The sequence below is a fragment of the Marmota marmota genome, unplaced genomic scaffold (genome assembly GCF_001458135.2).
Source record: "Marmota marmota marmota unplaced genomic scaffold, marMar, whole genome shotgun sequence".
In the NCBI taxonomy this organism is placed as follows: Eukaryota; Metazoa; Chordata; class Mammalia; order Rodentia; family Sciuridae; genus Marmota; species Marmota marmota.
Window position 1 is genome coordinate 4563899 of NW_025999946.1, and position 24018 is coordinate 4587916.

General features: G+C 34.8%; 1 protein-coding gene across 8 annotated transcripts in view; it reads right to left on the reverse strand.

Annotated features, from left to right (window-relative positions):
• Adk (adenosine kinase) overlaps positions 1 to 24018 on the reverse strand; it is a 483935-nt gene that overhangs the window by 29809 nt on the left and 430108 nt on the right. For all 8 annotated transcript variants that reach the window (XM_048801839.1, XM_048801837.1, XM_048801842.1 and 5 more), the window contains one exon: positions 5471 to 5557. In XM_048801839.1, the coding sequence (XP_048657796.1) occupies positions 5471 to 5557 (87 nt within the window). The remainder of the gene's footprint in view (positions 1 to 5470; positions 5558 to 24018) is intronic.

A 24018-nucleotide genomic window follows, 5' to 3' on the forward strand; every position in this document is an offset into this window, starting at 1 on the left:
GCAGCTGGGATCCACTAAAGGATTCAAAATAATTCGAAGTGGCTCACTAATATTCTAAGTCAGGAAACCCCACATATATATTTTGTCATGTCAAAAGTGTAAGAAAATGAACTTTAGAAATTTTACTTATGACATTCCTGTGAGTCTCTGCCACTAAGTGCAATCTCTTCACGTTCAACATCTTTTTCTTAGAAAAATAAACAGGAAAACTAAGGTTCATGTTTGAACTTTTAGTGTCTGATTGTCTGACGGTCTCCATGATTCAGACAATCTCTGTCTTACTAAAATAACTACAAGATAAAGACTTTTGAATTCCCTTATCTATTTATAATTGCTTTTAGATGGAGGCCATCTAGGATATTAGATCTTTGAGGGAATATGTGTTTTCTGAGAAATTCCAGATTTTATCCTAAAATTATCTTATATTTCATATGAACTAAAGTGATCTCTCTTTTTCTCTCTTCCTCTCTCACAGCTGCAGAAGAATAATCTTTACCTCTTTTAACTACAGAAGGCTTAAATAATTGTAAGCAGGGTTCTTAGAATTGGGTCCTGGTCCAACTTCGGCTTATCTAAGTCTCTTGATTTATAACACTAATATAGCATGTAATGAAGCATCCTGTTTTGTAAGGGTGTGAGTATCTTTTCTCTTCCCTTGCATTCTTGATCTGTGGTGAATATTTCATGTTCCTAACAACCAAGTCAATTCCATACTTCCTTTGTTGATTTTAAGGCAATTTTTTGTTTAAGCAATAAAACACAGAAGATGTCCTACTCGAGTAGAAAGAAGGAAAGGTGGTATTATTGCTATAGGGATATTTAGCAGTGGGCAGGTTGCTCACCACCAAGTATATCCCTAAGAGAGAGTGGGTCATATCCCTAAGAGAGAGAGTGGGTCATACCTAGGAAGGTTTTGATTTTTGAGTGAAGAAGCGTAAGAAACAACGGGCTGAACACCCACCAAGTTATTTTCTAGTCTTCTGAGTTGAAAAGTAAATGAATGGATGGGTACAGAAAAAAGAACAAGTCACAAGAATTCTGCACTATTTCCTTGCTCACCACTATGAAGCAGCAATTAAGAACTGGGGAGGAAGCCACAAATGTTTGGGAATAAACAAACATGGCAAGGATAGAATATACTTAGATAATTAGAGAATCTGCAGCTCTCCAAAGTATAGACAGGTACTACATGAAGAGGAAGCAGCATCCTTGTTCTGCAAACAAAAATTTTTAACCCGAATCCTTTTCTAAACATGAACTAGGAAATGAAATTAATACTCCATTTTATTATATGGGGAATAGGATAATTATTTACATTGTGATTGCTAAGTGGCCTTTGCATATCATGGGTAATCTTTTTTAGGATAATACATTTCCCCTGCTAAGGCTGTGATGAGAATTTTAAAAACAAAGGTACCCAGAGGAAGCTGGTTACCTTACTATCACTCAAAATAAAATATTCTAAGTTATAGGTGGCTCTTGACCATACTTTAAAAAAATTTTATTAGTTTTAATCTGTTATATTGACCATACTTAATGAAAGGTTTTATCCTAAGAATGTTGGTCCTTTGGTGGGGTCACTAGTCTTTTACTTGAGAATAGTATACTTGTGTCTGGAAATAATCTGTCAAAGGTATACTCACTTTCAGTCTAAAGATAATGTGTAGGTCTAGTTCAGATACTTATAGTTCCCATAAAATAAATGACTAAATAGTATTAAATTAACACAGGCTGGTATTGACAGCCCAGTGGGAACATATTGATTAGATCCCCTTTCATGTTATTTGTTATGATTTTTCTTCTCAGTTTCATTTACTGGGAAGACATAGAGGGGAAGAGATTTCACTGGGAACAATGACAATGCCTGTCACAAAATGTTCTCAATGTTTCCATTTGTTACTATGGCAGTGACAAAGAGGTTCCAAATGAAAAGGCAGACCTGCTGTGACAAAGCACAGCAGTTCAACAGAAGAAATTTTCTCCTGACCTGGGAAATTAGGAAATCATACTTAGAGATTATAGAATTGTCTCTATTTCAAAAGGTACAATCCTAGCACTTGGGGTTTTGAGAAAGAATCTGAAAAGAGTAGTTTCATCAGGGCTGGCCAGCGACAAATAAAGAGCAAAGGTTACCAAGTGCTTAAGACCTCCTAATAGAACAAGGAGGTATGCTTGTTAAGACTACAGGGATTTGTCACTGTAACTAAACCCCTGAAATTGAACTACGAATTTATGTATACTTGGTGTACTTATTTAAAAATTATACATGAAAATCCATGATGAAGTCAGGGATTGTATATCTCTTAACTGGCTAAAAGGAACACATACCACCCTTGAACTGAATTATGCTATCAGCTCATAGTAGCTGGAGGATGGTTTATCTAAAAATTTGAGATTTATGAAAAGAAAATTATTGTTCTTTGATGAGTTAAATCACCATAAAGTAGACTGGAATATAGATATGCCAAGTCACAAAAGACAGAAATACTCTTAGGCCAGCAAAACTTGAAAGTAACAGGATGAATATATTATCTGTCTAAAGATAGAATATGTCAATCAGAAAGGAGATATGTTAATCAGGCAATGAAGCAAAGAAAAAGAAACTACTTAGTAAATGTATAAGTTGCCAGAGCCTCTCCATCTGTCCAGGATGGAGTAAGTTTTAACAGCAGGATTATAATTTCTAATCCCTGTAGAAAGGCTCTCCCTGGTGTGGAGATGGGAGAGGGGGATTTTAATCAAGGGAATTTCCAGCATTTGCAACTAACAAGACCATTTCTATTTAAGATGATTCCATCAGGTAGCTTAGCCTAGTGCTATTAAACAGTTGATTTATATAACTTCCTTTATTCAGATTCCAGATTAACCAAGCTATGATCTGGTTTTCTGGATCTCTGCATGTAGTTGATTCTCCTGAATAGGAAATAGCTCTTGGTTCACTCTCACCAGGGACTACAGTCCTTCATTTCTATGCTTTTGGTTTCTTTGTTTCTTTTTTTTTGGTACCGGGGATTGAATTCAGGAGCACTCTGCCACTAACATCCCTAGCCCTATTTTGTGTTTTATTTAGAGACAGGGTCTTAGGCTGGGGTTGTGACTCAGTGCTTGCCTAGAACGTGTGAGGCGCTTGGTTTGATCCTCAGCACCACATTAAAATAAATAAAAAAAAATAAGGGTATTGTGTCCAACTACAACTAAAAAAAAAATATTAAAAAGAAAAAAAAAAAAGACAGAGAGATAGGGTCTCACTGAGTTACTTAGTGCCTTGCTTTTTGCTGAGGCTGGCTTTGAACTTGCGATCCTCCTGCCTCAGCCTCCCGAGCTGCTGGGATTACAGGCTACAGCGCCCAGCTGGTTTCTTTCTTTTACACAACAAACTTACCTTAGAGTCCTCACCATCTTATCAAATAACAAAGGCCCCCTTTCAATAAATGAAGTCATCTATGCAGATAACAGGAAGATTCTCTTTGGTAAAACCAGCTTTTATCAGGAGTCAGACTCTAGAGCCAGAATGCCTGGGTCTGGATCCTGCTTCGGCTACTCTCTAGTTATGAAACTATAAGCATGTTTGTTAATCTCTCTCTGCCTCGGTTTCTCACCAGCAAAATAGGGTTAAAAAATAATCTACCTTGCTGGGTGGAATGGCATATGTCCATAATACCAGTCATTTGGGAGGCTAAATCAAGAGAACTATAAATTCTAGGCCAGCCTGGGCAACTCAGTGAGACCTAAACTCAAAATAAAATAAAGGAATGGGGATGTAGCTCAGCAGTAGAGTACCTGCCTAACAAGTGTGAGATCTGGATTCAATTCCCACTACCACACAAAACAAAACACGCACCCCCCTTCCAACAACCACATGAAGCTTTCTAAACATTAAATTAGTCAATGCATGTAAAATGACTGGCTAGTATGGTACAATGTAAAGGTTGTCTATTGCTATTACTGAATAGCTTGACTCACACAGAATACTGAAAGGCCAACATAAGTATACCATCAATAAATTAATAGGGTGTTCATCTCATTGCATGATCTAGTGTTCTGGGATCTGGGATCTGATTATCCTGGGAACTGATCAGAGTGGGCTTAAAGCAAGAAAAATGTCTACTAACTGAGGTATTACAAGTGAGATACTTGCTAGTTTCAGCCTGCCTTATGCTTTCTCTATTCTCATTTCAACACTATGTAGTAAAATACAGTGTTTGGAGACTGCATCAGTTAGAAATGAATAAAACAAGGAAGGCGCCAATGCTAACCCAGGGGTCATCAAACAGTAGCCTGTGGGCCAAATGTGGCCCATGGCCTGCTTTTTTTGTATAGCTGGAGATCTAAGAAAGGTTTTTACATTTTTAAAGTGTTATCAAATGCAAAAACAAACAAACAAACAAAAAAAAAAAACAAGCAAACAAGCAAATAAACAAAATGAGAATACATAACAAAGTCTTGCAAAGCCTGACTAGCTGTTTACAAAAAAGGTGTCGACCCTTGCTCCGCAGTCTCTTTCCTTTTTACTTGCCTAACTGAACACTGATAATAAATATAATGAGGCTAGTTAAGTGAAATGGGATGAAAAGGCTGAAAAACCAAAATTCCAATTGCTTTGATATAGTTCATTTATCACTCTAACCACAATGTGCGATAGCTAGCTGTTCCTACATCAGTATTGTAAGGATAGCCTCTCTCTCCTTCAAAAAGTCTACATTATTCCTACCAAGTATTGGCAGCATTACAACTAGTGAGGTATCTATAAAATAATCTGTTGTTATAGGGCTAGAAAGTCCAGAACCCCTGGGACAGAGATAGTGGCTAATTAGGATACCATTGTATCTATAATGCCCACTAAGATATTATGTGTCCTACTGCATGTCAAAGACATAGAATATTTACTTGCTAAGTTAAAGATCTAAAGTACTTGAGTAATATACACATGGGGTACGAGTATACAAGTTTCTGGACTAAGATTTCTGGTTTAACCAATTTTTTACCATTCTGAGATAATCCTTTAACTCTTTCTAGTATAATAAACATCCACTATTGTGTTAGAAACAGATGTTACAACCAAAAGATATAATCCAAAGACATCATCCTTAGTCATTAGCATAATGTTTAATATTCATCACAACTTGTTTTAAAGAACAATAATGTGTTAGCATTTAGGCCTGAAGGGCTATGAATATACTATATACTGTACTTCATGCAGTTGTTTATGCAATATTCTGACAGATACAATTAATCTTGTGAAAACGATTGGGGTAAAGCATAATAGCAAATTATCTTTGCCAAACACAAATTCTTCCTGTAATACAATCTCCTCATAATATGATGATAGTAGCAGATGGAAAGAACATTAGGAGTTAACTATTTAAAAGAAGAAATTAAATTATGCAAATTAATAAATTTTGGCCATGTGGTAGAGACAAGGGTTAAAATGCTTAACTTAGAAGTAAATATAAAATAAATGAGTCTGTACCTCCAACAAATGCATCTCCAGCTCCAATGGTGTCAATAATTTCTTTCTGGTCTTGATCCAAGACAGCAAAAGCAGTGACTTCATTTTCTGCAATTAGAGCCAAAAAAAGGCAAACTGACTTCTTTTTCTAATATTCAATATATAAGCTCATCTAATAAAGTTTGACGCTCCTTTCTTAGCCATCATTCAAAGAAAATGAGAAGACCATGAGTTCTATATTCTGTACTTGCATACTTGGGTACCAAGGTTCAAAGTTATCTGCAAGCAATGCTTTTTAATTTTTAGCAAACAGATGCTGTGAGAATTATACCGAGGTAGTTCACATTTTTGGGAATGATTGTAAATGGTAGTAGTACCTTGTTGGACAATACAAATGACTGAACAGAAATTATGAGCTAAAGAAAGTGTTTACATGGCTTGGATCATGCTCTCTAATAAAGTTTCAAGCCTGACTGTGCTCCTGGCAGTGAAATCTTGGATATGGTTAAAGAGCTATAAATTTCCAAAACATATTAATGAGTCTTGGATGCTTCTTTACAGAAAAATCACAATGGCACAATAAAAACACTACTATTATTTTGCTATAATATTTCAAGCCAATGTCAAGCATTATTGATTTTAGTTGGTTTATGACAAACAACCTAATCTGGTTACTTTTTTGTGAAGGAGTCACTATCTGTCAGCTAACAAAAGGGAAAGCTGCCACTGAATGCATGGACATAACAAAAGGGACAGTGCAATGGGCTTTTGTCCTAGCACAGTAAGGGACAGTGATTGTAGTTTTGGCTACAGAATAACCTAACACAGTACTTTAAACTTGATAGATGACAGTTTTGAAGTTGTTTCTAATGGAATCAGGCTCAGAGAACATCTGCAAATTATTGGACAGCATTTTTTATTGGGGACTAGGACTTCTGAAATCACAAATTTGCACCCCTTATGGAGACAAACATGGCTAAACACTTGCCAACTCCAATTTCAACTAAGAGCAAGGAGCAGGTAAAAGGAGATCTGGGGGAACTTAAGAGACATCATAATCTTCTTAAGAATTATAAAAAGCATATTTTGTCTGCCTTTTGCTACTTGCTACTTACTAATGAATACTTTAAAAAAGAGACAAATGCAGATACGTTAATGAAAAAAGACCTCCTGGAAAGACTGATATTCAGGAAGAGGACTCATTTACTTAGTTATCCCTTTGTACCATATGACTAGAAATGCTAAGAAAACTACGCCAGAAGCATCTACTTAAACTCTTAAGTAACTGAACTGTTCACACTTTGTTAACACTAGGGCCTAAGTGGCAGTAATAAGAGTCTGATTAATTTGAAGTTATGGCATAAATATACAAGATTAAATTTTCTAGGGAGCATGCAATACATAGGGCTATATAAGAAAAGAAAAAAAGAGATATAAGCAGGATTTATTAGAAATAATTGGGAAAGTGCTGCAGTGTCTGATTTAGGAAAAGGTCTGTACCATAAATATTTATAAAGAAATCTGGTTTTATTACCTCCAAGTACAAGTCATACTATAAAGGGAAGTAACAACTATAAACCCAGAACAAACAGGCACTAAATAAGTAAAGTGAGCTAAGTTAATGACACCATTACTATTAGTAATAAGGTTACATTATGTAATAATATAACACGCCCATAAAACATTTTAATTAATATAATAATTAGTTACTGGATTAAAGATTTAAAAACAATTACATATAAACTGTAACTATAATTAGATAAAATTCCTAAAGTTCCTTGTTAGAAAGTCATTCATTTTTGATGGAATACATTTTTATTTACAAACAATATCCTAAGTTGCAGTGAAAGAAATTATTTTGTACTCTGTTCTTAAGAATTATATCTTTTGGGCTGGGGATGTTACTCAATAGTAGAACTACCACTGAGGTAGGTTGCCTACCATTGCCTACCATGCACGAGGCCTTGGGTTTAATACCCAATACTAGAAAAAAAGAAGAAAACAAAAACCAATACCGTGCTCCCCTCAAAAAAAACCATGACTCTGGTTCCAGCACCACCAAAAACCAATCATAACTTTTGCTCTAAACTGCTGAAAATTCTAAATAAATGCAGTTTTAATATCCTATTTTCTGGATATGTGGGTAGACTATTGATATACTTATCATTAGTTGTCACAAGAAGTTAAATTTCCTGAAATACAAGGTAGAATTACTTTGTACCTGTTATATTTCTTAGTGCAAATAAGTATATAAGGATATTACATATGTAAAAGACATGTTATAAATTCAGTACAGACACAGCCTCTTATTATTATTATTATTATTTTAGAGTACTATAAAAACTCCTTTTAAAATAATGATCCTGAAAATCTGTAAGGTCCTGAAATGTGTTCTGAGTCATGGAAGGAGGATTAAACAATGTTTAATGATATTTGAATTCAATTATATTTTAGGTACTTTCTAATTTTTTCAAATGTAGTGATCTAAACTCATTTACTGAGCTATTAAAAAACTGAACAGTATTGACCAGTATGACCTATTTCATAGTCATTCTAGACAATTTGTTGTATTAACCTCTGAAGTACTGTTCACTAAATGTGAAGACACACTTAGAGGCCCGCACATTATTCAATCAAAGAAGCCCAAGACCTTCACTCATGTAACTCTCACTGGAGTCTAGTTTTCTTAAGTATGAAATGGGCCTGGGGTAGCTGTGGGAACAAGCAGCAAAATCTAGCTTTCTGCCTTAATTATAGAAAAATGAAGCTGTTAGTTCTATTCAAGTACTTCTACTTTAGAGTTTAAGGTAAGTTATACAAATTATTTCTCAATTCTTCCCAAACTTTTTGTAAAGTAAGAAGGAAAAGGATTGGGAATAATTATTATTCCTATTTTCCAGACTTCCATGAAACTACTAAATCATGAGCTTCTCCAAGCAGACAGGAAACTACACTAACAAACAGACTTGTTTGGCATTAATTATTAGATAAGACTCTGAGGATACCTTCATCCAAAACAATAAACTTAGCTTAGCTCAATTTCAGACATGATCTATATAGTTTATATAAATAAATAATTTACTCTTCACTTTACTGTGACACAAACTTCACCACCTAATCACATGAGGCTAGTCTAACTAGAATGAAAACATCTTCATTCATCTATAAATAAGTCAATTATAGCAGAGACGGTTAATTTTGTGCAAATGCCACAGTATTTAGCCGAAAACAATTCAGTCACTCAATGCCAAACAATTATATCAAATGTTTTTGTAGTCTTAACTCCACTAAATTAATTGCATAAGTTTAGCATTGTATATACACATTCTCATGATAATTAATATCCTTAAAAACTTTATTCAAGGTATTTTAAAACACCATGTTTGTCATTGTTTTGTTGATGTACCCCTAAACTGTAGGAAAGTTTTAACTGAAGAAGATCCACAGCAGGTTGAAAGGCAGGTATTTTTCAACCTTAAGGTATAATAGTACTCACTACCTCTGCCATTGCTTCTAATAGGATCAATACAAAAGAAAAGAAAAAAGTGATGGGAAAGCTTCATCAGAAAGTACAAAGTATAATGAGACAAAACCCAAAATACTTTAGCTTTGTTGCAAAAAGCTCTTATATCTTGAGTATTCTGTGTAATAAGGAAATTTCCACGGTATTAATGTTTTTGTTTGCTTGTGTGTTTTTAACTTCTTACTTGGAAATAACAGAAAAAATTCTAAGAAAAATATGGGCAATTCTCATACAACATGAACCCAGATTTACCAGTTTTTAACATTTTGCCACAACTGCTTTATCATTCTTCTGATATACACATATGGTTATTCTTCCAAATATTTTGAGCATAAGTTGCATATATTATGCATTTTATTCCTTAATGTGTCAGTATTTTTATAAGAACAAAGATTCTGTGAGAGGTAACCAGGATATAGTTAATAAATTTAGAAAACATTTTAATTTTATTTAATCTGAAGTCCATATTCCAATTTTCCTAATTGTCCTAGTTTAATAGGCATTTTTTTAAAATTTAGTATTCCCCTGTACTCCACCCTGGTTTTTTTTTTTTTAGAGAGAGAGAATTTTAATATTTATTTTTTTAGTTATCGGCGGACACAACATCTTTGTTTGTATGTGGTGCTGAGGGTCGAAACCGGGCCGCACGCATGCCAGGCAAGTGCGCTACCGCTTGAGCCACATCCCCAGCCCCAACCCCCTGGTTTGTTTTAAACAAAAAAGGTATCACCTGACACCACAAAGTAAAATGACCACAATATTGGCCTGGCAATGATTTTTTTGGTAAGACTTTAAAAGCATAGGTAATAAAAACAAAAATAGACACATGGGATTACAACCAACTAAAAAACTTTTGCACAGCAAAGTGAACAATTAACAGAGCAAAGATAACCAACAGAATGGGAGAAAATATTTGCTCACTATACATCTGATAAGTGGTCAATATCCAAAATATATAAGAAACTTAAGCAATAAGCAAGAAAGCAATCTCTCAAAAGAAGACATACAAATGGCCAATAGGTAAAAGCAAAAATTTCAACCCCACTAATGAGTAGGGAATAGCAAATCAAAAACCACAATTTAGTCAAGACCCTGCCTCAAAATAAAAAGGGCTAAGAAGGGCTTATAAGAAGGGCTAGGGATGTGGTTCAGTGGTTACGTGTCCCTGGGTTCAATCCCCCATTTAAAACAAACAAAACAAAACCTCAAGACAACATCAACAACAATAATAACAACAAAAATAAACCACAAGATATCACCTCGTACCTGTTAGAATGGCTATTATCAAAAAGACAAAGATAATAAGTGTTGCTGAGAATGTGGAGAAAAGTCAACCATTATACAATATATATTATAACTATACTAATGTATAATTAGTATACTCATTATGGAAAATAGTAGGAAAGATTCTCAAAACATTAAAACTAGAACTACCATGTGATGATCCAATAATCTTTCTACTAGGTATATCTCCAAAGGAAATGAAATCAGATTTCTTGTTTTTCGATCCTGGGGAATAAACTCAGGGGCATTTGACAACTGACCCACATCCCCAGCCCTATTTTGTATTTTATTTAGAGACAAGGTCTCATTGAGTTGCTTAGTGCCTCGTCATTGCTAAGGCTGGCTTTGAACTCACAATCTTCTTGCCTCAGCCTCCCCAGTCATTGGGATTACAGGCGTGCACCACCACGCTTGGCTGAAATCAGAATTTTGAAGAGATATTTATACTTCCATGTTTACTGCAAGACCTGGAATCAACCTAAGTATCCACTGATGGTTGAGTGGATAAATAAAATGTAGTATATATACACAATAGAATACTATTCAGTCATAAAAAGAAAAAAGATCCAGTCACTTGTGACAACCTGGATGAAACTAAGCATATGTACTAAGTGAAATGAGTCAGGCAAGAGAGACAAATACCACATGATCTCATTCATATGAGGAATTTAAAAAAAATTGATGTCATAGGACAGAACAGAACAGCAATGGGAAAAAAATGTTCAGAGTAGGCAAATATATAGAGATAGAATGTAGGTAAATTATTGCCTGTGGCTGGAATGTTGAGAGGAAAGATTAAGGAGGGTTTTTGTGTGTGTGAGAAACTGGGAATGACTACTAAAGGCTATTGAGTTTCTATGTTGGGTGATGAAAATGTTCTAAAGTTGATTAAGGTGATGACTGAACAACTTTGTGAACTTACTGAAAACCACTATATTATATACTTTAAATGAATGAATTGTATATTTGAATGATATCTCATTAAAGCTGTTTTAAAAAAAGGTATCATATCATCCAGGCTGCTTTGAACCATATATATATATATATTTTTTTTTTTTCACGAGCAGAACTTTCTATACTGGTAATACAGAATGTCCTCATTATGTTTTAGGGCTGCAAAATAGTTCATTATGTGGCTATACTACAATTTACTTAACCAGTCTTTTACTGATGTACTTTAAAGTTATTTTAGTCTTCTATTACCACAAATGATGTTGCAAAGTATTAAAGCTTTTAAATAGACCTTAAATTTAATTATTGTACTTAATAGTCAATAATATAATTCCTATTTTACACAAGGAAATGATACAAGGAAACTGAGTTGTTATACTAATAGCATGAAATATGCCTGTGTCAAAGAATAACAAAAATCCAGGAAGTGTTTTCTTTTCACCAGGACACACACACCAGGATATGAACAAAGACACCCTGCTCAGACTGCCCTAATAAACAGGGTAGTGAAACAGATGACAAACTCTGCTAATAATAGACATTTATAGAACAATCCTAATTAACAAGGACTTTTGGGGAATGAAGAGCTCTGGGTTAATTTAATTTTCTGGTTAACTAAAGAAAAAGCAGAAAGTCATTTTAGCTAGAAATCTTTCTAAATGTATTAATATAATAATATACCATGACATGCTTGCTTTAATTAGCTTAGTTTATTGAACTGAATGAAAATTTTCTTTGATGATAGAGAATCCTATCCTGAATATCAATTCTTATTGTAGTTCCAAAGGTTTAAGTGTTTTCATGAACAGCAGGCTAACTGAAATCATGGGAAGTACACAGGATTAAGAGCCAAAAGCCCAAGACTCCAGTGTGATTTTAGCTTAGCTACTTTATTCAATAAATATTTATTAAGAGCCTATCCTGTGGTAGGTACTCTATTAGGAATTGGGAATACAGATGCGAATAGTGCACACAAAGCCCCATCTTTTTTTTTTGGTACCAGGGATTGAACCCAGGAGTGCTTAACCACTGAGACACATTCCCAGCTTCCCCCCTTTTAATTTTGAGATAGGGTCTCACTAAGTTACTTAGGGCCTTGCTAAATTGATGAGGCTGGCTTCAAACCTTCGATCCTCCTGCTTCAGTCTTTCGAGCCGCCGGGATTATAGGTGTGTACCACCAGGTCTGGCAAAAAAACCAACCAATCAACCAAACAAACAAACAACCCCAGCTTTTTATAAATGCTACATTCTAATGGGGATAGGCAATATATAAGTGACAAAAAAATTTGAGTTTTTGTTTCATTTTGTTTTGCAGTACTGAGGATTGAGCCCAGGGATACTTTACCCTTTTTTTTTTTTTTTTGAGAGACAGACACACTAAGTTGCTGGGGTGGGCCTCCAACTTGTAGTCCTCCTCCCTCAGCCTCCAGAGTAGCTGGAATTACAGACATGTGTCACTGTGCCTAACTAATTTGAGATATTAACAGAAAGAAACAGGAGGATGTGATGAAGTGTGTCAGGGGAAGAGAATAAATTTACACAGTTGCTACTTGCTTACTGAGGAGGTGATAGTTGGAGTTGAGACTTCAATGGCAAGAAGGAACAAGTCATATGAAGATCCAGGAGTAAAACACTGAAGTCCAGAGGCCATGGACTAATAAGTTTGGTGAGCTAAGCCCATTTAAGATGAAGGTTACTGAAACTATAGAGTGTAGTGCATGTGGAGGTGTTGTGAAATTTCATTCTAGGTAAAATGGGAAACCATGGGAAGGTTTTAAACAAGGGAGTGACACAGCCCCATCTTTGATTTTAAAAATGATTATTCTGGTAGAATGGATTGGAATGGCAGAGGTTGGGGGTGGAGTCAATGATGTTATTTACCAAGAAACTTTGGGCAAGTCACAATGTAACTTAAACACAATTTTATTACTTAAAAAATAAAGACAGGGGCTGGGGTTGTGGCTCAGTGGTAGAGGGCTCACCTAGCACACGTGATGCCCTGAGTTCAATCCTCAGCACCACATAAAAATAAATAAACACAGAATATTGTAAAAAAATAAAATAAAATAAAGACAATACTCGCTGTACTTATTTTATGTGGCTATTACATGGATTATTAACAATGTTATAAAAATACCTTGTCAAATATAAAACCTTGTAGTATTTTATGAGGCATTCTTAGGAATGTATTTTCTTCCATTAGGCAATAAGTATTTGTTGAACAACAGTCATGAATTCTTTATACTGTTAGGTCATCTGGGGAAGATAAAATATAGGAGAAATATTAAGACATGATCTGTCTTAGAATCAAGACAAATCTGGCATATGCCATAGAATCTGTAAAGTATCAATGTAGTACCTTTTAGAACTACAACATCAATTCAAAGGAGGGGGGGAACAATGAGTTTAATTAATTGGAGATAGTTGAATCCAGGGGTACTCTACCATTGAGCTACATCCCAGCCCTTTTACTTTTTATTTTGAGACAAGGTCTCACTAAATTGTTCTGTCTGGCCTCAACTTTGTGATCCTTCTACCTCAGTCTTCTGAGTTGCTAGGATTACTGGTGTGTGCCACCATGCTCAGCTTAAGCTAGCTCTTAATGATGTGGATAATGGTGAAGATAGGAAAAGGAAGTTGTATATGTTCTAGGAGAAACAGAGGAAATTTAGATGTCTAACAAGATAAGAAATAAAACAAGGTGGGAGGAGTCTAGCCTTTTCTAGGCAGAGTTCGAAAGCCAGACAGAAGTTTGAATTTGATGCATCAGGAGATGGAATGCAACTTTAGTTGCTTGAATAAAATGTCCTTCACCAAGTCTTTAATACTTTTTTTTTTTTGAGAGAGAGAGAGAGAGAGAGAGAGAATTTTTTAATATTTATTTTTTAGTTATCGGCAGACACAACATCTTTGTTTGTATGTGGTGCTGAGGATCAAACCTGGGCCGCACGCATACCAGGCGAGCACGCTACCACTTGAGCCACATCCCCAGCCCAAGTCTTTAATACTTTACCTCATGCAATTTTCATGGCAATCTCATGAGTTTGGTATTATTAACTTGATTTTATAAACGATGACAAGGAGGCTCATTGGGTTTGTCATCTGCCTAGAGTCTCATGACAAAAGCAGGACTTTGGGACAAAATGAATGAGAGGGAGATAGGAAAATGTGATTTCAACACTGCCATTCAAACAATATTGCTACCATTTTTGTAATTGTGATATAAACAGACTTTGATTAAGCATTACACAGCAGTTAACTGACATTTAAATTCCCTTAAGCCTGGTCCTGATAACTAAATTTAACAAAATTAAGTTGATAAATACTCCATAGAGAATAGAAGCAGCATTACATTGTGGTTAAGTGTGAGCCAGGCGGTGTGGGTTCATATTTCAGCTTTGCCATTTACTCTCTGGTAACCAATTTAAACTCTATATGCCTCAGTTTCCTGAGGTTTAAAAAAAGAACAATAATAGCACTCATGGGTTAGGAGAACATTAAATTAGTTAATACATGTAAAGCACTTAGAGGAAAAGCTGACACTCAGTTAACATTCTAAAACCTTTTTATGGTAAATGGACAAGTATATATTCATCTAAAGATGAGGCTTTTAAATATAGGGAATTCAGGTCTTATTCAAAGTTCCTATTTCTTCTTCTTCTTCTTTTTTTAAAAGTACCACGGATTAAACCTAGGGGAACTTAACCACTGAGCCACATCCCTAGCTCTTCTTATTTCGAGACAGGGTCTTAACTAACTTGTTGAGGCTGGCTTTGATTCTCCTGCCTCATCCTCCTGAGCCACTGAGATTACAAGTGTGCACAACGGTGCCCAGCTAAAATAACTTCTTCTGAAAGCATGGTTTTAACTGTGGGGACTATCTGACTATATACATCATTGTTTGTAATAAAGTCTTTTAATTTATTCATGTTTTCTTCTAATTTTTTACCAATGTTTCAAGCTAATGCAGTTAAATTTTGTAGTGCCAAACACAGACATAAAAGAAAACAAATGAGTGTTTATTTTGAGTATAAAAACAGTTTTCCAAGCCTGGTTTGGAGGTGCATGCCTGTAATCCCTGAGATTCGAGAGGCTAACGCAGGAGGATGAGAAGTTGGAGGTGAGCCTCAGCAATTTAGTGAGACTCTGTCTCAAAATAAAACAAAACAAAATAAAACAAAAAACCAAATAGGGCTGAGGCTGTAGCTCGGTGGTTAGGTGCTCCTGGTTTCATTCCTCTGTATCAAAAAATAAATAAATAAATAAATTAAAAAAATAAAAAAATGTATCTCCTCACCAAAGAAAAATAATCAAGAAAACAATGATAGGTGGAATTACTATTCTGAAATCTCATTCCCTTTGCTGGTGTATACCCCCCCTTTCCACATTTTTAGTAATGCATTATAGTTGTACATAATGATGAGACTTGTTACATATTCATATACATGCACACAATATAAGTTGGCTAATATCACTCCCCTACATTTCCCTGGTGTGTACTTTTGTTTCTTTAAGAGGTTTCTGATATTTTTACTAGGTTCACTAAATGAAGTATATCACTTGACTCTTACTGTAAAGCAGTTCATTTCAACCTATTCATTCTCTGTTTCTTTATATGTCCCTACTCTATTCTCTTATCCCTAAGCATTGGTTTCCTCTGCTGACTTAGGTATAGGACACTGGCTACTTATGGACTAACTCTGGTGAGTTCCTAACCCTGATTTAAACAGCTCTGCCCAGAGAAGGAGCTAGAAGGGCTCATGGCACAAAATGTGGCTGTCCAGGTAAGAGGGTCTATAGAAAAGGCAATATTTTGTCTGATGATCCCAGGCATCCAGATCTATGCCAGCCATTACAGATGGTTAGTAAATATTTGTTCATGAACAGGGTTATTTCATGAATACAAATTTGATCATTTTATTTCCCTATTACAAACCCTTTAGTGGTTCTCTGTTGAATGAAGTCCTAACTCCAGGATATAAACTCAGCCTCTTGTTCAAACATCATCTCTTGCCACTCTCTGACCTATGGTTGCTGTTTGATCAGACTTATAATTTCCCTAATGTCTCTAATGTGCAGAAAATTAAAAGAAAATAAAAAGAAACTGAGACTTTATTGCAAACAGGGATGCACAGTCAAGTGATCCACATAGTCAAAACCTTGGTTTCAGAAGCAGCAATTTTAATTTGCCAAAATTTTATTTCCCACATAAAAATTTACTGCTCTGCTTGTCTTTCATTCTTAATTTCAAATCCCAGATAAGGCATGTCCTCTTGGAGTGGAGTCCCTGACCTCCAAGGAGAATTGATTACTTCCTCTTTTATACAATCACTGTAATCTTCACATACTTTTATGAAATATCATATTTGTAGTTCCTTACTTATAAGTATCTTCTTGACTAAATTACGAGTTCCTTGTGAGTTGAAATCATAACTTAATCTTATTCCCAGCCCTTGGTACTATACATAGTACATAGTAGGAGCTCAATTTACATTTGTTACAGAGTGATTACTTATACACTATGAATTAAAAATAAATTTTCTGACTGATCTTGAATAAGAAGTATATCACTATATCATTTCTCTGACTTAGTGTATAGCAAGCAAACTAAGGTCTTCTGTCTTTTAGAGTTATTAGGATTTGATCTAGCATTTCAGATTCTTGCATTAAAAAAATCATGAACTGCTTGAAATTCAGAAGGCAGAGTACTATTTTGATAGTGGATAAATTCAATATTGTACAAATGATCCCTGAAACCTTCCCTGATCTTAAATCTTTCCTGATCTATGAATACAATCTTAAGAAATACTGAAAATATGATTAGACTAGTATCTTCACATAAGCTACTTTCATCATTCAGAAATGAGTATGTGTTTATGACTCAATGAATCTGTGTTTAGGTCCTAAAGATAGTGAGCTTTGGTCAGGCATAGTGGTGCGTGCCAGTAATTCCAGTTATTTGTGGTCTGAGGCAGGAGGACCACAAGTTCAAGGCTAGTCTCACAAATTAGGGAGACCTTCCACAAAAATGAATGAATGAATGAATGAATGAATAGGTTAGGGGATGCAGCTTGGTAGTAGAACCCCCCTGGATTCAATTCCCAGTATTCTTCACCAACAGAGAAAGTAGGCTCTGATGTGGGAACTTTGAATTAATGCTTGGATTGAATCAAACCAGGACAATCAAATGAATCCTAGTGTCACAGGTAGGGTTCACAGGATGCCATGTAAATATGACTAACATCTATATGTATGCCATCCTTCCTTATAAAGAAACCAGGGACTTTTAGGGCTGAGAGAATAAGAAAAAGCATTTATTAGGTAATTCAGACCAAGGCTTTATACTTATTAAAAAAAAACCTGAGAGATTAGACATCCATGGTTTTCTTAATATTTGGTGGTCTGGTCCTAATTATTACCATAGTAGCATAAAGGACATTATTGGTATCCAAAAATGTATCTTAAAATCATGTATCTCCTTCAGCCAGGAGTTTGAAAGTGGATATACACAAAGTTGTTTTATATTCTTAAAGAATTGATTAATGTCACTACTTTTAATCATGGACTTTCATCTGTATGATTCCTGTTTGAACTGCTGATGGCAGGGGAAATATTTACAAAGTTTACAAAGGAAAAGTTGCTTTAGATACAAGGAGATCAGTGGCTCCTTTTTTTCAGGTGAGAATAAATCTTATAGCAAGAAAGTATTGCTAAAATATTACTGATGTTTAGTGCAATCAGGTTTGCAGAGATGATAATTCTGCAAGATAATTTCATAGATTTATATTGAAAGAAAAAACTTATTTTATATATTCTATACTGTACAATGAAATTCAAATTCCCCAAAGCAAGGAGTCAATTCAATGGATATAATCTTGACAATCAAACTGATAAAAGTTATGGGTAGTATTTATTGTCCAATAAACCAAATCTGATTCTCAGATCTCCTGTCTACTTGCAGCACAGCTATAATGCTGGAGAACAATCCTTTTATCCAATTTAAACAGAACACTTTTCTTTACAGAGTCAGTTGACAATCTTTCTTGCACTTAAAAGTAGATTAAAATGTGTAAACGTATGGTTCATTACCTGTAAAAAGAACCAAGCACACAACAGCCTCTTAAGTACAACATTTTACATGATTTTAAAACTTGGCTTACTCTTCACCATTTCTTACAAACAGAAGCTTTAGCATCAGGTTTTTAAAAAGTTGCACAAATAGTATAAGGTCTTACTCATATTTTTCCTTTGTGAAAGATTCTACAGTTGAGCTACTGCCTTGCCAGACATAGCTGAGGTTCAATAAAGTCTTTGGACAAAGATTCAGTTCTGGAAAAGACTAATTAATAGAATTAAGCTAAAACCAAGAAAATGCAGTCTCTTAATGACAGAAATTGGTGGAAGCAGTTTAGCGAATGGACTCATATACGCCTATGTGAGTTGATCATGCAATTCTGTTCCCAATTCATCATTCAGTGCCCTTGTCTTCATAGGTTGACATGATACATCAAGTTGGGAGTATTTACACTATAAAAATAAAAAAACACAACAAACCAGTGCTTGGTTCCTATGAGCTGGTTGTTAAATCCATACCAGCATACTACTGACTGGGTTCCATCTTTATGACTCTTTTACCTTTAAATTGCTATTTTTAAAATTTTTCCTAAGCAGAGACTAAAAATATAATTGTTACATTGATGCTGCTTAATATTTCTGTCTCATGAATGAATAGAAACTAGATTCCTTTGTTATATCTGCTGAAAAATAGATCACCATTCCTTATTTGTCACCCATTCAATTCTCCCAAATGAGTTCATTTGGAAATTTTTGAAATAGAAGACTCCACGATGAAAAGAGAGCTATATTCTCTTGCCACAGTCTCCTGAGTTACTGGGAATTCAGGCGTGAGCCACCATGGGCTGCCATATAGACATTCTTTTTTTTTTTAATATTTATTTTTTAGTTGTAGTTAGACACAATACCTTTACTTATATATTTATTTTTATGTGGTGCTGAGGATTGAACCCAGTGCCTCATACGTGCTAGGTGGGCACTTTACCGCTGAGCCACAACCCCAGCCCCTAGACATTCTTAAATCTGTTGTCATATGGCTCTAGAGATCAGGCCTGTTTCTCTAGAGGGGATGGTTGTTTCTTTCTCTGTTCTCATTACTAAAGTTCTTGCTATTGTTTTAAGTGGTTACAACTAATTCTTCCTATTTATCTTAATTTTTATTGAGGTTTAATTTACATACTACAAAATGCACAAATCTTAAGTGAACAGTTTGATAAGTTTTGTCAAGTGCACGTGTCTATCAAGCTACAGAACAAAATGAATAGAACAGCCACTAGTCTGTGGCTATTTAAATCTAAATTCATTGGTATAAAGTAAAATTTAAGAACCCGAGGTGGGAGGGAACAAGGTAAGAAAGATGGTGGAATAAGATGGACATCATTACCCTAAGTACATGTATGATTGCACGAATGGTGTGAATCTACTTCATGTACAACCTGAGAAGTGAAAAATACTGCTCCATTTGTGTACAATGAATTAAAGAGATTTCTATTGTCACATATAACTGATTAGAACTAATAAAAAAAATAAAAACCCAGTTCCTTGATTGCCCTACTCTCATTTAAGTGTTCAATAGTTATATGTGGCTAGTTGGTTACTGAAGACATAGGACACGTCCAGCAGTGCAGAAAGTTCTATTGGATGATGTTATAGTTTCATAAACTCAGAAAATTATTTTATGTCCCTTTATAGCCAAACTCCTCATAAAACAAAATAAATCCCCAAAAAGTGCCATTCTTATTTTATCACTTTAAATTAATATTGTCTGTTTTAGAGCTGGGGCTGTAGCTCAGCGACAGAGTGCCTGCCTTGCTCATGTGAGACACTGGGTTCGATCCTCAGCACCACATAAAATAAATAAACAGAAAAGGTATTGTGTCCAACTACAACTAAAAATATTTTTAAAAATATTGCCTGTTTTTAATTTGAATCAGTATTTTCTCCTTTATGTTTAGCTTACCTACATACATTTTTCAAAAGAATAATGTTTCTGAGCTTCATTCATGTTGCTCCTAATATTAGGCATCCATTTCTTGTAACTGTCCAGTAGTGTGAGAAGCCTGCTCATATTGGCTAATACGAACAGATTTGCACACATAAAGATCTTCTCAAATCTAAGTGATGTCACATTGGCAGCTTGAAATCAGCTGACCTGGGAGTGTTTATATCATGACACAACTGCTACCAATCTAGGCTCTTTTTCCTGAGATCTAGTCATGAAATATTTATCACCAATATATCATTGATCCTGTAGATAAGTACCTTTCATCCACAATGATAAAAACAGAAAAAAAGTAGATTTGCGGTATGAGGATATATTCAGGCAGAAAAGAGCAGAGAAACTAAAATCTAGATGTCCAATAAAACCCCTAAGATTTCCTTTTTGGGTTAAAACCTAGCTGACAGGAGCAATTTTCCAAACAAGAGTAGGATATCCTTTCTGGGATTTTTCATCTGCTTTCTTCATTTCACTCAAGAGTCTTTTTAAAAAAAATGTTAAGGGAGAGGGAAATATTTCTCCTCTTATGTATGGGATGCCACCAGACAGATCCTCCATAGTTTAGGCTTGCCAATGTCTATCTGATTAAGAAGAATGGACAATTCTATTAAAAAACAAACAAACAAACAAACAAACAAACAAAACAAAACAAAAAAAAAAACCCCAGGACTACTGTGCCAATTGCTGGCTATTCCTCTCAGGACTGGATTATTATTCCTGGCTGGGGCTTCCATTTCCTTCTCCAAGTATCATTCTAAATGTCTACTATTTATTTATTCATTGATTGATTGTGGTACTAGTGTTGAACCCAGGACCTTGTGCCTGGTAGGCAAGTGCTACATCACTGAGCTACATCCCCAGCCTTTTCTTAAAATTTCACTTTAAGACAGGGTATTGTTAAGTTGCCAAGGTTGGCCTCGAACTTGTGATCTTCCTGCTTCAAGCTTCAGAGTTGCTGCGATTACAGACCTGTGCCACCACACCCAGCTAGATGTCAAGTCTTAACACTTTGTTAGGATGCTGAACTAATAAGTTTTTTCCTCAGATGAAACAAGCAGTATCTTAGTTTCTGAGACTGGAGGAAGATGGGAGATAATTAAATTTAGGAACACTATGTCATACAGCTTCAGAGGATACTATTTATACTTTATGTAAATGGCTCTGCTAGACTTGGCCTGTTCACATACCACAATACTATTTCTTCTTCCTCAGATGACTCAGAAACCATATACAAACTGGCCAAGCTATCACAGTCAGTACTGCAAGGCTTCTGTCATTAATTGTGTGGTATGTGAAGTCTTGTCATTGGTTACATCTGGACAGAAAAAAATTGTGCCATGCTAGTTAATTCTTGGAAAAACCAAAGTAATGCCACAAAGAAAAAAAAAAAGCCTCTATTTTTAATGTACTAACAAGCTGTTCTGGTAGTATCCTAAAGAAACAAACAAACAAACAAACAAAAAAGGAATAACTGCTTCACAGCCCAGATATCAATTTATTCATCTATTTTAATAACTCACTGTAGATAATATGAGTAAATGTTCTATGTGAGCTGTAAAGCACAATGTAAGCTTTAACCATTACTTTCTATTTTAGTCACTGCTCATAAGTAAGGGAAAAATCCTCATGTTCTGATTAGCTCAACTGAAAAGCCTAGAATTCAAATGTCTGAGGTAAGGTTCACATTCTCTTTAAGTTAAGGGCACACTCCAAGAGTGAAGGAACATTTGTAGCAACGTACAGGTGTCTTCTATTCCTTACAATCAGGTATCTTGGTTTTAAAAGCATGGAGACATCTTTTAGACCTTCCAGGAAAGTCATGGGCACAAGCTTTCACATATTTTAGAGCATAACTATGGCTGAAAATGTAGACATTTTACCTAGCATATTCCAAGACAGCAGTCATTCTAGACAACAGATAACTCTTTTTTATTGATGATACACTTAAAAATTTAATGGATAGAAATGGGATAATTGTGAAACCTAGCAGGAAGTCTGTTATACTAGGCTCTCCGATAAATACTGACTGACAGTAGAATTTAAAGGCTTCTAAGCTAGCAATAAAGTATATTTTCTAGTAATCTAATTTTATATATTATTCTAACAAAATAAAGAAAACTTCTGTATTTCTTAGGGTTTTCTTACTGTTTACCATGGGGATTATAATTAACATCCTAAATTTATACCAATCTAATTTGAACTGATACCAACTTAGCTTGGACAGTATAAAAAAATCTGCTCCTACACAACCCCTTATGTTGTTATAAATTACATCTTAAAATGTGCATGCCCATTAACATATAAATATTGTTTTATATATTTGAATTTTAAGTCATGTATGAAATAAAAGAGAAGTTATAAAACAGTAATTAATTACCTGTGTAGTTACCTATGCTGAAATTATTTTTTTTTGTATGACTTTTGTTACTGTCTAGCATTCTTTCATTTTAGCTTGAGGCACTTCCTTCAGCATTTCTTGTAGGACAGGTCTATTAGTAAAGAATTCCTTTTGCTTTTGTTTATTTGGAAATGCTTTAATTTCTCCAGGACAGTTTTTCCAACTTCTGTATTCTTAAATCCATTTTTTTCAGTTGGTAATTATACCAACTCACCAAGTAGGTTTACCACAATTCACAATGCATTTTAATTTATTGAAAGTCAAAGAAGATAAAATTGCAGTGTGGACAAAGATCAGTGTTGAGCTCAAGATAAGAAAGCTTTTTGGAAATTAGTTGCTGATTGTACTTTGATAATTAAAATACACAAACCTATGATCCTTTTAGGCTTACCTAATTAGTATCAAATGAGTTTACTTAATTACAGCTGTAAATTAAATGCATAGGGTTTGCCTCATCTCAAAATAATTACATGTGCATTGTAATGTGAATTATGGAACATTAATTTATACTTTATCGATTACTCCCTAAACAGAGACTGAGACTCATTAGGACAGCTATTATCATAGCAGTTCTTGATAACTATCTCCTAGAAAAGGTTTCTGAATAATGTTTGCATGCATTTTGTTTCTGTATTGGGGACTGAACCCAGGGCACTTTGTTTTGTATTGGGGATTGAACCCAGGCTGGGCCATATCCTCAGCCGTTTTCATTTTTTATTTTGGGACTAAGTTTCTGAGGCTGGCCTCAACCTTGAAATCATTCTGCCTTAGCTCAATCTAGAAAAACAGCCTAGGATTTCAGGACAGCTGAGGCAAAGAAAGAGACAGGAAGACCTGGCTCTTGAAAATAAAATAAAATTTAAAAAATCTGAAAAGAAATATTTACTGTTATAAAAATGAATACAGAGTTATTAAAGGAATAAATGAAGACTCATAAGAGAGAGAAAGCATTTGAACTCTAGAGGTTTTCTTTTAAGAAAATGACTATGTTGATCAGTTGGGAAAAAACATTCAGTGCAAATGGGGCTCACTCAATATACAATTTAATACCTTTTAATTTTGGGTTGAGGGGACTTCAACCACAAATTAAAATAAATAAAACACAATCTCATGAACAGACATTAGATTTTTCCATAAATATAAAGTGGATTTAGGAAAAAATGTAGGATTTTCGGGGCTGGGGCTGCGGCTCAGTGGCAGAGCACCTGCCTTGAATGTGTGAGGCCCTGGGTTCAATCCTCAGCACCACATAAAAATAAACAAAAGTATTGTGTTCGTCAACAACTAAAAAAAAAAAAAAAAAAAAAAAAAAAAAAAAAAAAAAAAAAAAAAAAAAAA